The 16,285-nt window shown below is 38.0% G+C and overlaps 1 protein-coding gene across 1 annotated transcript in view; it reads left to right on the forward strand.

Moving 5' to 3' along the window:
• The window catches only part of DNAH5 (dynein, axonemal, heavy chain 5), a 274,359-nt gene that overhangs the window by 204,065 nt on the left and 54,009 nt on the right, over window positions 1-16,285 (forward strand). The window contains 6 exon segments of the mRNA XM_011994188.1: window positions 2,073-2,252; window positions 5,764-5,901; window positions 10,459-10,594; window positions 11,214-11,530; window positions 12,480-12,635; window positions 13,478-13,660. Coding sequence (XP_011849578.1) covers window positions 2,073-2,252; window positions 5,764-5,901; window positions 10,459-10,594; window positions 11,214-11,530; window positions 12,480-12,635; window positions 13,478-13,660 — 1,110 coding nt within the window.

Below are 16,285 nucleotides of genomic sequence, written 5' to 3' on the forward strand. Positions count from 1 at the left end.
TGCCTGTGGCTTCTGGTGTTAGGGTACCCAGGTCCATGGGGAGAGGGAGCATTAGAAAGGCCAAGCACAGGATGTTTCTTTCTTCTTTGTAATCCCTGTCTCTTATACACATCTAGATGTGTATAAGAGACAGGTAATATGCTTCATTTTGTTTGTCCCTGTACTGTTGATGAATTTTGGGGTTAGTATTAATTTATGGCTATTATAAGTCAAGCTGCTGTGAATATTGGTCATTTGGTGGCTCTAGCTGTGCATTCCTGTTGGTTTCATGCTCAGGAGTGGAATTTCTGGGCCTTTGGTTATACACATTTCATCAGCTTTGGTAGGTAGTGCTGAAGAGTTTTCAAAAATGGTGTGTCAATATATATACCCACCAGCAGTGTATGAGTTGCTCAACATCCTCACTGTTTTCTACTTTTAGCTACTCTGATGAGTTTGTAGTGGTGTCTTATTATTATTGATTTAATTTGTATTTCCCGACCTTTCCATAGGCTTATGAGCCTCTGGGGAGTTCTTTTGTTAAGTGCCTGTTGGAATTGCTTGTCCAGTTAATTTTTTTTTATTACTTTGTAGAATTTCCTTATATATAAAATATGACTAATTTGTCATTTATATGTTTGCGAATATCTTCTGCTGCTTTCTGGCATTAGTTGTTCCCTCGATTAATGGTGTCTTTTGATAAACAGAAATTCTTAGGTTTAATGTAGTCCAATTTATTAATATTTTTCCTAATAGTGCTTTCTATGTTCTGTTTAGGAGATCTTTGCCCACATCCAAGGCAGATTTCTAGTTTTCTTCTGGAAGCTTTATTGTCTTTTCTTTCATGTTCAAATCTCAAAGCAATTAATTGGGAATACCCAGTCCACCTCTATTTCCCAAGTTGTGAATTCAGCACCATCTTTCTTTCAGTTTTCAATTCAGCATTGCTCAAGTGACCGCTATGGCTGGAGCCTGTGGTGAGGCGCATACAACAGCTGTAACAATAAGTAGCTTATGAAACTAGTGGGCCAAACAGACTTGTCCCAGATAATTATAATATGAGATTCTGCCAATGGACTTGGACTTTGGGTGGAATCCTGACAAGTGATTCCAGGTTCCTGACATTTACCTGGTGGCAAAGCCCCTGCTCTTGGACTCTCCCTTGCTATTTGTCATTGTCACCCCTGACCTTCTGTTGCTCCCAGACATTCATCTGGCTTTTTTATTTTTTGGGGGTTACGATTTTTCAAGTCTCATAAACATGAGTTACATTAAACGAGGTCTGAATGAGAGTGTGTTCTACTATGCATTATGTGTTCTGTGAAGGTTTGTGTCACTAAATTATTTAGGTGCTAAATTTCTTTCTGCTTGGAAAACATTTAATCATCCTCTTTTAAATGATCAAACACCACTTTTAAAAGATCCAATTTCTTTGTTTGGTCAGTCTGCTTTTTCTGATGCAGAAAGGCATTCTTAATTCATTTCTGCTACTATTTTAAAATTTTATCCCACCGGAAGATAATAATTCTCTCATATTCTTGATAGTTCTGTGATTAAAAATTAATTCATCACCCTCAAAGCCTAATGTCCAAGTTATTATCTTCACATTTTAGGTGAGTTTAATAAAACCTCTGTCTGAATGTATTAAGCATTTAGTTGCTGATAAATGCTAAATATATATGTCCTCAGACTGAATACACTTGTATTTGTTTTTCACTGGGGATTTTATGGGCTTATAATTCATCTATTTAGGATTAATGACAAAAAATTTTTATTGCTCTGGAAATTCTAATAACCATATTAGTGTTCGTCACCTAAATAATTTGCTCTTTCCCTGGATCTCACTATATTTATTTAAGGTTGGTATCTTTCCTACAGAAGACAGAGTGTGCTCTCATAGACTTCTTTGCTATCATTTCTTACTGTGCTTTTCCCTTTAGGACTTTTGCCTAATATCTTAAAATAGTGACAAAATACAATGCCCTTCATTCATTTGTGGTCGTTCAGTCGTTTCAGTAACATTGAGAGCATGACGCAAGTATGACTTCATGGAAAGAAGTGTTTTGACTTTATTTTACTCTTTTCTTCCATAGCAATTCCCAAAAGACACAATCAATGAAGAGGTGATAGAGTTTTTGAGTCCTTACTTTGAAATGCCTGACTATAACATCGAAACTGCTAAACGCGTATGTGGAAACGTAGCTGGTCTTTGTTCCTGGACGAAAGCCATGGCTTCCTTCTTTTCTATAAACAAAGAGGTGCTGCCTCTGAAGGTAAGCCTCCTAGGCAGACCTGGGTGAAGGTGGCTGGGCGGAGTCTACAGGTCAGCCGATCTTATCTTTTCACAGGAGCACGTGTGCCTGTGGCTTCTGGTGTTAGGGTACCCAGGTCCATGGGGAGAGGGAGCATTAGAAAGGCCAAGCACAGGATGTTTCTTTCTTCTTTGTAATCCTGCTCTAATCAGAACCGTATGAGCCTCTGAGCAGGGACGGACTCTCTACAATGATGCTCACTACAAGTCCATTCGCAGGGACAGACTCTCTGCAATGATGCTCACTACAAGTCCATTGTGGGCTACTCGATAGTTTTCCTCCACAATGCAAACTTGGAAAAACAACAGCAACAACAACAACAAACAAAAACCAAACAAAAAAACAAAACAAAACAAAAACACTGCAAACTGTAGCATAGAATCCTCTGCTGATATTTAAGATCTGTATCCAGAGAATCCTATGTATGAGGTAGGGTCAAGACAGAACATGCTGGAAGCTGGTCTTGGCTTGGCTTAAGGCATGACATATTCCTCCCTTTTCCATTTTTGTTTTGTCTCTCAGGAAAGAAACTGAATATCTGAATAGTTGTTATTTAATGTGACTTTTTAGACACGCTTTATGTTTCCTTTGTGTAATTGAATACTTAAGCTTCATTTTTGCATATTCCCCTACCATTAAAAGAGGCAGTCTTCAGCAAATGGAGAGGCAATGGAGAGTGTGTTTTTTGAAAATGAAATGCTGAAGTCTCAAAATCATATCTCATGGCTTGGTTGATTATTTTGCTTTTGTATGAGTCTCATATTTCTTAATCATCAACTAAATTCTACTTATACTTGTAAACTACCCAGGAAACTTAATAATCATTATACAAGTAATCAAGAGTATCAGGAAGATAGGCATAGAGTTGCAAATTCTATTTTGTTTCTACTTGTTGTGATACCAAGACCATTTATTCAGCCATTGAGGCTCTTGAGGTCCTAGGACAACCTAAAGGGACAAAGAGTCGTTTGAGTCTGAGAATTTCAGAGCAAATAATCGATGTCATGCTGTCTGACACCATGGATATTGTGACTATTGAAGACTTCAGCGTAGCTTAAAAATGGACAATCTGATATTGGCTTAATTAGAGCCAATATTTATATCAAGTGAAAAGTACAGGTCATTCTTCGCATACTTTTCCAGTGAGTAACCATGCATAGTGTCTTAAAGAGAACTACAATTAAATTCATGATGCATAGTTTTTTCTGTTATTATTGTTATTTTAAGTACATAGCTGAAATCTTTAAACATGGACATTCTGAACAAGGCTTGCATAAGAACAATGAGATCTCTTCCCCTATATTCAATGCCATCCACATTTCAGCTTTCAGCTTGTCTCAAGACAATCTGGGTCCTACAGTAGGAAGGGAAGGGAACAGTATCAGAAGTGGGAACCTTTTTATTTGCTCCTACAACCTGTGTTTTCTTTCTGAGAAGTCTATTCTCTTATGTTCTTATAAGTATCTAGCATCTTGGACCACACAGCTTGTCAGGTTCCTCTTACGTCAGTCAGAAAAATACATGCTATTACACAGATCCATGTTTGCTGTGTAGGGAAGAGTAGAAGAGGAAGTGAGTACATATTGTCACCAGGTGGTTCTGTTGAATTTATTAAGAAATTCAGACCTAAGCCTTTAACTTCCCTTCTTCCTGGAGGGGCTTCACTTGCAATCTCCTGCTTCTTAAATGAGGAGAGGTCAAGGGCATTCGGTAAACTTCAGGTGGAATCTCTTAGACACTAATTAGTAATGGACAGACACTGAGGAGCTGCTGTCTTTCATCTTGCAATCCTTGTAGTTGGGCTAAGTGACTTCTAGTAGTGAATAAATTCAAACAAGTATGAATTACAGCAATAGCAATTTAGATTCTATTCAAGTTCCTTATAATGAGATTTCTCCTGTAAAACTTCATGGAAATCAGTATAGGTACAAATAAAGAGGATCTTATAAAAAAGCAGAACTTAAATATTGTACATGGATAATAACAGTAACAACATCTACTGTTTATTGAACTCATGTGCTGGGGACTAGACTTGGGATTTTACATATGTTATACTATTTAATCTGTACAAAAAGTCCTAGGAGTTAGTTTTTCAATATTTTAATGAAGAAACTGAAGCTCACCGGGTTTAAGCTACCTGCACAGAGTTCTACAACTCCTAAGTTGAGCAATTAATTGAGTTTGAAGGATTTTGATTAGCAATTGTTGACAGCTTCGTTTAATAAAAATTTTATTTATTTATTGGTGAGTAAAGTACTAGAAAATGTTCAAACTCTTTGGGTTTCCAAGAGTTTGTCATTAGTAGGTGACTTTAATTTGTAAGTTGCTTAACATGGTGACCTTACTTTTTCCTTCCGTGTTGGAGCCATGGCAACAGTTGCAGCTTACTGCAGAGCTGAGAAAAAAATGTTCCGCCAGTCACGTTCTTTTTAAATTGTAACTTACAAGCGATGCTTTTGCCCATCACTGGATCTAGTCAATTATAGAACTCTTGAGGTTTTCCTTAAAGATTTATTCTGCCCAAATTTGGAAGCCTGAAGTTTTGAGATAGGAAAATAATTTATTTCAAAAGTGTTTTAAAAATCATCTTTTCTCAAATGCTTCAGAAAGACTATGCCTTCTAGTCATCCCATGAAAATCAATAGTCACATTTTGTAAATTTGAAAGGGGAAAATTTGGTTTCAAAAAATGATTTTAAAGGATCTAAATTTCTTAGGCATGAACTACTTTTTTACATCTCATCTTTTGCTAATATTGCTTTTGGTTAAGTCTTTTGATTCTATCTTAATAACTTCTTTAAAACAAACGTTTTTAATTAGTCACAGCTCAAGGTATCAAATATGCTTTCCAGAAGGCAAGAAGTATGTGAAAGTGACAGGAACAATGTCAAGACCACCACGATACACAAAACCTGGATGTTTATAATCAGTAAATAATCATTTTCCATCCTTTATTATTCCTCAACAGTGATGAGTCCTGCTAGGCAGATAGTTCTAAATACTGTTTTTTCTACAACTCTTAATATTAACATGTTTTATAATTTACCTATATACATTTAATATTACAGTGTTCTGATCTAGGCAGACTGTGACCTGTGGGCCAAATCTAGCCCACTACCTATATTTGGATGACTTGTGAAATAAGAGTAGTTTTTACATGTTTAAATAGTTCTAAAATAAGTACATGAGCAATAGTTTTGATTTTGCCTCTTGGCCCAAAATGTGTACTATCTGGCACTTTAAAGAAAATATTTGCTGACCCCCTTTCTAATGAACTGTAACTTTCTGCTTATACACATTTATGTCAAATTCACATTAAGATTTGTTCAGGACTTAATGTGATTTGAAAGGATCCTGGAGCTGGGACAAAGCAAAGGTATTAACACGCGGTGTAGTTGAGTTCTCAGACCCTGAAATGAGGGACGTTTTGAGATTGGCTGCCCATCCCTTCACTCTGTGCGTGTCCTGTGCAGGCTAACTTGGTGGTGCAAGAGAATCGCCATCTCCTGGCCATGCAGGATCTGCAGAAAGCCCAGGCCGAGTTGGATGACAAGCAGGCGGAACTCGACGTGGTGCAGGCTGAGTATGAACAGGCCATGACTGAAAAGCAGGTAACTGTCCTTTGTCATGGCAGGGACTGTCACACATCTCCATGGCTTCTCTCTCCAAGAGTGTGGGTTTTTGTGGAGATTCACTGAATTTATACATGATACATACATAGCACATAATGGACACCAAGGATCTTTGGTGAGATGACAGGATGGTCAGTCAAGATGGCAGTCAGTGCTGGAACATAGCCATTCTGAGTTTCTTTATTAGTCGGGGATGGTAATAATGATAACATCTTGTGTAGTAGCATTTTTGTTATGTTTTTCAAATCATGTCCTCCCATGTTATCTCATTTAATCTTTGAAATAACTTGCAAAGTAGGCAGGGTGGATTTATTTATTTTTTATTTATTTATTTATTTATTTATTTATTTATTGAGACAAGGTCTTGCTTTGTCTTCCAGGCTGGAGTGCACTAGCATGATCATGGCTCACTGCAGCCTCGAATTCCTGGCCTCAAATGATCCTTCCACCTCAGCCTCCCAAGTAGCTGGGACTACAGGCATTCACCACCATGCCTGGCTAATTTTTTATAGAGACAGGTTTTCACCATGTTGCCCAGGCTGGTCTCGAACTCTTGGGCTTAAGCAATACACCTGCCTCGGCCTCCCAAATGTTGGAATTATAGGCATGAACCAAGGCAGCCTGGTGCCTTACCTATCTTTGTTCTCATTTTAGAGCATTCAAGTCAAATGTCTAAAGAGATCACAGAGGAAAAGTACCTGAGTTTCTAAGTAACCAGGATTTTGTCACTTTTTTTCTCTTAAATACATCCCCCTTTTTTTTTTTTTTAATAAAGTGGTCTCCCTAGAGTATATAAGCTTTTGGCTTAATAAAATCTGTATCTGCCTCTGATAAATCCTATATTTGGTAGATAATAGCTAGATTCACTCTGTTTTACCTTGATAATTGTATGAAATTCACCCCTACCTCTTCTCAGCCTTTACTTGGCAGAATTGAAATTCCTGCCTTGTTAGTTTTACAGGGGTCCCAATAAAAGAGTTTAGATAAACATTTCAGCTTCACTATCTGCAGAATGTATGGTATATTCTCTTAAAGATAAGTCTTCTGCAAGCAAAGTAAAAGCTTTTGGAAGCTTTAAAGAAGTAGCACTTTTGAAAAATGTCTGTTCATGTCCTTTGCCCACTTTTTAATGAGATTTTTTTTTAAATTGTGAATTTCTTTAAGTTCCTTATAGATCCTGGACATTAAGATTTTTTCAGATGCATATTTTGCAATAATTTTCTCCCATTCTATAGGTTGTCTCTTCACTCTGTTGATAGTTTCTTTTACTGTACAGAAGCTCTTTATTTTAATTAGATCCCATTTGTCAGTTTTCGCTTTCGTTGCAATAGACACTTTTCAAAAACAGACATACATGCAGCCAATAATCATATGAAAAAAAGCTCAATATCACTGATCACTAGAGAAATGCAAGTCAAAACTACAGTGAGTTACCATCTCACAGCAGTCAGAACGGCTACTATTAAAAAGTCAAAAAACAACAGATGCTGGTGAGATTGCGGAGAAAAAGAATGCTTATACACTATTGGTCAGAGTTAAGTTAGTTCAACCATTCTGGAAGATAGTGTGGCAATTCCTCAAAGACCTGAAAACAGAAATACCATTGACCCAGCAATCCCATTAGTGGATATACACCCAAAGGAATATAAATCATTCTGTTATAAAGCCACATGTGTGAGTATGTTCATTGCTGTCCCGTTCACAATAGCAAAGACATGGAATCAACTTAAATGTTCAACAGTGATAGACTGCATAAAGAAAATGTGGTACACGGACACCATAGAATACTACGCAGCTATAAAAAAGAATGAGAGTGTGTCCTTTCAGGAACATAGATGGAACTGGAGGCCATTATCCTTAGCAACTAACACAGAAACTGAGAAACCAAATACCACATATTTTCACTTGTAAGTGGAATCTAAATGATGAGAACACGTGGATGCATAGACAGGAACAACATACATTGGGGCTTATTGGAGGGTGGAGGGTGGGAGGAGGGGGAGGATCAGGAAAAATAACAAGTACTAGGCTTAATACCTGGGTGATGAAAAAATCTGCACAACAAAGCCCCATGACACAAGTTTACTTATATGACAAACCTGTACAGGTACCCCTGAACTTAAAATGAAAATTAAGTTATAAAAAAGAAGTAGCACTTATGTGGGTTTGTGTACTTATGCCTCATAAAATTCACTTAGGTATGGAAAACATTATGGCAGTTTGAAAGAATCTACTTTGGAAGGGGTGTTCATTTCTGCCATTTTGAATGGTGATTTGTATCAGGAAGCTCTACTGAACACAGGGAAAATATTTTACCTTCTCATTTTATTATGTGTAAATTTTAACATTTTTACCTTAATTCATTCAGCAAGCTTTATTGTTTTGGAGCATCTGCTATTGGTTAGGTAAATAATCATGGGAGCACAGAAGAACTGTAACATTATGGCTCTAAAACTTGAATTTCAACAAATGTCAAATTCCTTATTAAAAATTAAAAAATCTGGACCTTCCTGCAACCAACTTCTGAACTTGATCTTCAGTCATTTTTGTTGCTCTTCTTCCTCCATAGGACTCCATGAAAGTCCGGGGGTTTGTGGGCCTCCCAAAAGGCAGGAGAAGGGTTCCAATCTACAGTTCACCATGGCCCAGGCCTGCATGGCCCATTGAAGGAGAGTGTGTCCTGGCTACGCCCCATGCAGAAGCCAGTGCCTTTGCCTAGGGTTCAGCTTGCCTAGGCCTGCAGGAGAACTGGTCACCTCTCTGGGACCTATGAGAGAGTGGGCTTGAGGATGGGGGTACTACTCAGGGAACCCAGTAAGTCCCGTGTGCTTCCCTCAACAGGCTGGGGGGAACACACGGAACTTACGGTTTTCTTTCTCTTGCATTCTCAACATTTGCTCCTTTCTCTTCTCCCAAATTGTAATCCCCCAAAGAAGCCTGGGCTTCCAGAAAACAAAAGCCAGAAAGGGAGAGGCCTGGTCATTTTCTGATTTGGCTGATGGAATTGGGATTGAGGAATTTAGCGAAAGCAAATCAATATTAAAAGTATCTTACAAATAAAAAGGTTTTTTTTTTTTTTTCTAATAAACGATGTAGGATTGTCCTTCCCAACTGGCACCTTCCTTCTTGAAGGAAACAAACAGATATGAGGGGCCGTGGTTAGGGGATGTGCCTGTCTGATGGACTGTTAGTTTTTTTTGCCTTAACTCTAGAGGAAGAAAATAGATTAGGACAAAGCGGAATAAATATCCTACTTTTGAAAAGCACTGTAATGTGTTATTATTACAAAAGCAATTCATGTCTCTATGGAAAATACAGGTAACCCTGGAGATAAACATTAATCATATTCTGTTGTTATTCATATCATAATATATGCCTTTCACATGCGTTTTAAACTCAACATAACTGATAATTTAGGAATACCATTTTATAAATTGAATTTTTAACTTAATATATTGTGCTCTTCTTTCTTGGTCATAAAAATTTTTATAGGATTTTTTTGATGGCTTCAGAGTATTCTTATTCATGGATACACTATAATTTATTTAAATAATCCTCTATTGTTAGACACTTAGCATGTATATATATATTTGAACACCCAATGACTTGTCACGTAGCTAAACCTTTGTCCATACCCATTTTATTTCATAAGTTTAGATTTTTAGAAGTAGAATAAGCAATTGTTGCTTAAACACTAAGAAACAGAGCCATTTGTTTTTTGCTTTTTGTGTTTTTTTGAGACAGAGTCTCACTATGTTGCCAAGGCTGGATTTGAGCGGCACGATCTTGGCTCACTGCAATCTCCACCTCCTGGGTTCAAGTAATTCTCCTGCCTCAGCCTCCCAAGTATCTGGGATCACAGGTGCCTGCCACCACGCCTGGCTAATTTTTGTATTTTTAGTAGAGACGGGGTTTCACCATGTTGGTCAGGCTGGTCTTGAACTCCTGATCTCAAGTGATCTGCCCACTTCATGGCCTCCCAAAGTCCTGGGATTACAGGCGTGAGCCACTGGAGCCATTTGTTTTTAAGAACTAAGCACTGGCCAGGTATGGTGGCTCATGCCTGTAATCCTAGCACTTTGGGAGGCTGAGGTGGGTAGATCACCTGAGATTGGGAGTTTGAGACCAGCCTGACCAACATGGAGAAACCCCATCTCTACTAAAAATACAAAATTAATGGGGCGTGGTGGCACATGCCTATAATCCCAGCTACTTGGGAGGCTGAGGCAGGAGAATCGCTTGAACCCGGGAGGCAGAGGTTGCAGTGAGCTGAGATCGCACCATTGGAGTCCAGCTGGGGTAACAAGAGCGAAACTGCATCCAGCCAAGTTCCATGGGCAGGGGATAAGATAGAGGACAGGGCAAAAGAGAGAGGACTGGACAGACACATGGAAATAGAATGTCATGCTTCTTGTGAAGTAATGGCTCACATGTCTCAGGAAGGCAGATAATATGGTATGTTCTACAGTTTTATTTTTGAGCCAGAGGCTATATTTATTTCAGTAAAAGTTTTCTTGTGATTATGACTTTTGTTAGACCTTACTTGAAGACGCAGAGCGATGCAGACACAAGATGCAGACAGCTTCCACACTCATCAGTGGCTTGGCAGGTGAAAAAGAAAGATGGACACAGCAAAGCCAAGAGTTTGCTGCACAAACTAAAAGACTTGTAGGTATGTAAATTGCTTTATTAATGAGATTGTGTGTTGATTGTGATAGGGAATTCGACAGCTTATACTTTAGACAGCTTATACTTTAATCCAAATAAAAAACAATGCTTGATTATTTCAAATTAGTGTGTGTGTGTGTGTGTGTGTGTGTGTGTGTGTGTGTGTGTGTGTTTCTCCAGCTATTTCAGAGAAAGAAACATTGGTCTGGCATCTGTGCTGTCCTTATTAGATGTGTTAACTATCTTTATGCCTTTTATTATCAGGTCACTTTAGAATTCTGTGAGTACATTGGTATATTGATCAAGGTCACATTTAATGAAGGCTCTGTCTTAGGAGGTTTGATTCTCTTAAACTTAGAGGCCATCTTTTCACTTCTAATGAGAGTAAAAGTAATCCAGTGCTTGACTGCTAGCAGGTATCACTTGGTAGGCCACTGGGACCCTATTGACTAATAAACCAGACTACTGCTTATTCACTGGCACAGCCACATGTGCTTCCAGTTTGATTTGTGGAATTTAGTTTAAAAGAATTATTGTCTTTTATATTTTTTTCATTTTTAATATGCTGTACAATTACAAGGATGAACCTAAAGTATTTCAGTGGTGTTTGTTTTCTGTTTTAGGGGATGTACTGTTGGCTACAGCTTTTCTATCTTATTCTGGTCCATTTAACCAAGAGTTTCGTGATCTTCTGTTAAATGACTGGCGGAAGGAAATGAAAGCCCGGAAAATTCCATTTGGAAAGAACCTAAATCTCAATGAGATGTTGATTGATACTCCTACTATTAGTGAATGGAATCTCCAAGGTCTGCCAAATGATGACCTGTCCATTCAAAATGGAATTATTGTCACGAAGGCATCTCGTTACCCTTTGTTAATTGATCCACAGACGCAAGGCAAGATCTGGATTAAAAATAAAGAAAGCCGAAATGAACTCCAGGTAATTTGTGTATTAGTATGTTTATGTTACCGGTTAAGTTTTATTGCCTCAGATAAGCAAAAATCCAAGAGTAAAGAAATATTTGAAAACATTAGAGATGTTTTTGTAATCCTAGGTAGAGCAGTAGCAGATGCAAGCTTAAATCTAATATGAAAATATTTTCTAAAACTTTCATTATTTGCATATGTGTTAATCTCTACCAATGCCATCTTTCAATGGTTTCAGATTATTCTGTCAGGGTCCAGGGCTCTCTTTGATGAGCAGAGAATGGCAGAGCTGTATCACACAAAGTCTGCAGCATTTTGCATGAATACTTCCTAATTATCACATTATTATTTGTCACAAAAATGGTAGTGGTGAAGAAAAAACATTGCTGCCACACAGAACCTTTACTTGCTTCCCAATAAAACAAAATAATGGTTTACTAAACAACAATGGAAACAATTAAACTTCTTTACAATTTCACCAAGTGTGGGTTTCAAAATCCAGGATCTCTAAAAATCTATGTAAAAGGTGAATGACCCCTTATCCTAAATACTTGGGATCAGAAGTGTTTCAGATTTTAGGTTTTGGAATATTTACACGTACATAATGGGATAACTTGAGGATGGGACTCAAGTCAGAACACGAAATTCATTTATGTTTCATATACACCTTATTCATATACTTGAAGGTAATTTTATAGAATATTTAAAACAATTTTATGCATGAAACAAAGTTTGTGTACATTCAACCATCAGAAAGCACAGGGGTCAGGTGTGGAATTTTCCACTGTGGCGTTATGTGGACTCTCAACAAGTTTTGTATTTTGGGGCATTTTGGATGCTCAATTTGTATTTGCCTCTTGTAGTAGAATGCTTTAGGCTGCATTTGAAAACAGTTATCCCTGTGCTTGCTTCATAATAATGTCTGTCAACAGCAACCTTGAACCTTGTGATCCTGTTTCTAGATCACGTCTTTAAATCACAAGTACTTCAGAAACCAGCTGGAAGACAGCCTTTCTCTTGGAAGGCCCTTGCTTATTGAAGATGTTGGAGAGGAACTAGATCCAGCACTAGATAATGTTTTGGAAAGAAACTTCATTAAAACTGGGTCTACCTTTAAGGTAGGTTAAATGTCTGGATGACAATGTGCAGAACAGTTACCATGAGGCCAGGTCAATGTGACATAGATAGAATTCCCTTAATAGGCAGCAACTTAAATTTGAGTCCATGGGAAAGGTTTGTTTTTCTCTTCTACACTTCTTGACTTTGGATTAAAATATCCAAGAGCAATCCCTTTAGGAATATTGACTTCACTTTTGTAGTGTGTGAAGGGGTCTGACTGCCTCTTGATGTTGATAGTTTTGAAGCTTCTCCATTCCCCTCTCCCCTTCTGCCCCACTCATATCTGCGCAAGCTGATAAAACCTGGGTGCCCCCTCCTTTGGCACAAGTTGAAAATTCAAACCATGCAACCCCCTGTCCACACCCATGTGTGGGAACCCTCAGCCCAGCTCTACCCCCTAAATACCATAAAGCCCTAGAGCAGCTGCCCCTCCCTGCTCTCTCAAGCCAGTTTTTGGGACCTGTTTGGGAACCTACTCTGATCTCTCCCACAATCTCATCATGTGAGTAATAAGCCTTTCTATACTCTTTTGATGCATGTGTAGCATCATCAGTCTCAACCTCTGAACTGAATTTTGGGTAAGGGATCCATCTCACTCCTGCAATGTGATCACAATTTTGGTGTTAAATTCTATATTCAGTCTTCCTTCCATCCTTCTTTGCTTCCCTCCTTTCCTCCTAGTTGTCTGAAGCTGTGCAGATGCCTCATGACCATTTCTTTTTTAGTATACAAATGATCTCCAGTTATGTCATTATTTAAAACAATACTTGATCTGATACAAAAAAGACATAGTAAGGTATATCTCTATTTTCTTACTTTTAAATTTCTTTTTATAAAAAAGGTGAAAGTTGGTGACAAGGAAGTAGATGTGTTGGATGGCTTTAGACTCTACATTACCACCAAACTGCCTAACCCAGCCTACACCCCTGAGATAAGTGCCCGTACCTCCATCATTGACTTCACTGTCACCATGAAAGGTCTAGAAGATCAGTTACTTGGGAGGGTCATTCTCACAGAGAAGCAGGTGAGTGAAGTGTGGCTCCCTCCCATTCTGCATTGCTTTAATGTCATATTTCATTGACAAAATTAAGATAATAACAGTTGTAATAGGACTGAGTTTCTCCCCTTTTATTCCCTGTGTTTTTTTCCCATTAATCTCCAAGTATCTTCTTTTTTTCCTAAAGGAAATTATTAACCAATCATCTCCCTGTATGTTTCACATATGTCTCATAAATTACATATGTCATCGATTGCCTTGATACAGGCTGATGGTGAAACGACGAGGAATCAGTCTCATCTTCAGCATCATTATTCTGGTCTTAAATTACTTGATTTTGCTGAAAAGTGTGTTCTGTTATGAGTTTTACTAACCTGTTGACTTTTAATTTTCTGGTACACATCTAGGTTTTTCTTTCATTTGATTCATTATTATGCTTTTAGAATATAAAATTAAAACTTCGTACTCATAACAAACAACATTGTTAGTTCTCATTTGTGATCTAAGAGAGCCCTGTAGTGTGTCCTGACAGGGTCTGATGGGAGAAGACAGAAGTTCATGACACCTGAGTTTCACTCTGTAACTTTTGAAGACTACTTACATAACTATGCTAATGAAACATAACTCCACATATGCCTTCTTTACTTCTGTTTTATGGGATAACCTAATGCTTAATGAAAAATGGCCACACATTTGTAAACTTCCTTCTTTTGAGTGAGCATTTTCTCTAGGGAACACGTGAGGCTTCAGCAAAGAAACGTGGAAGATTTTAATGGGAATGTTATGGTGAAACTGCATGAACTCTTAACGTTGCTATTGATTTACTCCTGGGTTCAATAATAATGAGGAGTTTAGTTAACTTAGTGACACCTTCTATGCTGACCTGAAGATTATTTATGTTAATACAGTCAGCAAAGTCTTCGGGGTCTGTCCTTCCCCTTCTCTGTACCTTTTCTGTGTGTTGTACGGTGCTTGCCCTTCTGAGACTACCACATATCTATCTCTTTCTCCTCCACTTCCTCTCCTTCTCTCTCCCTTCTCTTTTCCTGAACATTATTGTTAATTTATAGCTCATGAATCACAGGGTCATAAAGTTGGAAGCTGCATTAGGAGCATTTAATCCAGCTTCATAAATTCACATGGTTGAGTGATCTCAGAATGGCAGATACTGATTCTGATTCCTGCCACTGAGTTGCTGTTGTGGTAATGACAGCCTTCAAAATATGTACTTGCTTAGTTTTTGAGTCTCGAGTTAAATCTCAATAGAGGTAGTGGAGGAAATTTAGCATTGTCGAATAATTACTTCAGGCAGAACTGGGATTCTTGAGCAATAGCATGTGACCTTGAGCAAGTGGGAGTTCCTGAGGGTCTTTTGGGCCACCTCTGTCACTGGTATTTGAGACTGTCCTTCCACCTGTAGCCTTGGCTTCATGGAGATAAGAGGCCCTATAGCAGTTTGAATAATATTCTTGTCCTTGGTTTTCTTATATTCAACTGAATGAATACAGTCTCCTTGGAACAAATAATTGGATCTGACAGACTTGGATTGCAGCAAAACACAACAACAGCAACAACAACAACAAAAATAACCCATCCCTGGGCCTTAATTCCTGTAGCAGAGGTTTAAGATGAAATAAGGAGCTTGTTAAGCTCATTTGAAAACACGTGGAGCAACCCTGGAAAGCCAGTGTGGATGCAGGACCAGGCTGTTTCTTACTTCTTAGGAAAATTGAGTGTCTTGAGAAAATTACTCGTTTAATATCATCTCATTATCAGAATCTGTTCTGGGCTCACAGTAAATAATTCTTACAAAATGATCAGCCAGAATAATGTGACAACCAATTTTTTTTCTTTCATAATAACAGACACTCGTTTTCTTTTATAATGTGAACAACATTATAACACCTAACCTTTATTTATTTTGTTCTGACTCATTTTTTTTCTTTCATAATAACAGACACTCGTTTTCTTTTATAATGTGAACAACATTATAACACCTAACCTTTATTTATTTTGTTCCCAAAATGAGGTCTTGTGATAGAAGAAGCGAGCTGCTGGGCTTAATTTTGATGGATTTTCAGCAGTATGCTTATTCTAAGGGGCTTTTATCTTGCAGCTTCTTCACTTCCCAGCATATTCCTGAATCTGCTAACACTGCTGGACCGTCTCAATCTGGGTGGTGCAAATGGGTCTGAGTTGATCCCTGCTGCTTTTGGGCCATTTCCTATAGTCTAGTTACTCTATTGGAAAGAGTCTTATGTCTGTGCTTTATGAACACAGATATATCAGTGTTTTAAAGTCCAAATTATTCCTTTGACTTCAGTGACAATGCATTCTCTCTGACTATAATCTCACTTCTTGGGTGATTATAAATATAAAATAATCAATTTGAAATTTTATTGATTTAAGGAGGTCTGTGGACACTAGGAAGATTACACACAGGAAGGAATAGGATATCCCACACAGAATAGGAAGTTGATGTTGGAAACCATCTGAGGAATGTGGGGCTGAAACAAAGGCTGAGTCTCTTCAGTGGGGATGAGTCATGACTTCTTAGGTTTGTTGGTTCTTCTTGTGAAAGGAGGCTCTGAACGGTAATTGTTCATGCAACGGAAAGATACATCTTTGACTCCAAAAATTAATCAGTTGTTC

Source organism: Mandrillus leucophaeus, unplaced genomic scaffold (assembly GCF_000951045.1).
Source record: "Mandrillus leucophaeus isolate KB7577 unplaced genomic scaffold, Mleu.le_1.0 Scaffold445, whole genome shotgun sequence".
Taxonomy (NCBI): domain Eukaryota; kingdom Metazoa; phylum Chordata; class Mammalia; order Primates; family Cercopithecidae; genus Mandrillus; species Mandrillus leucophaeus.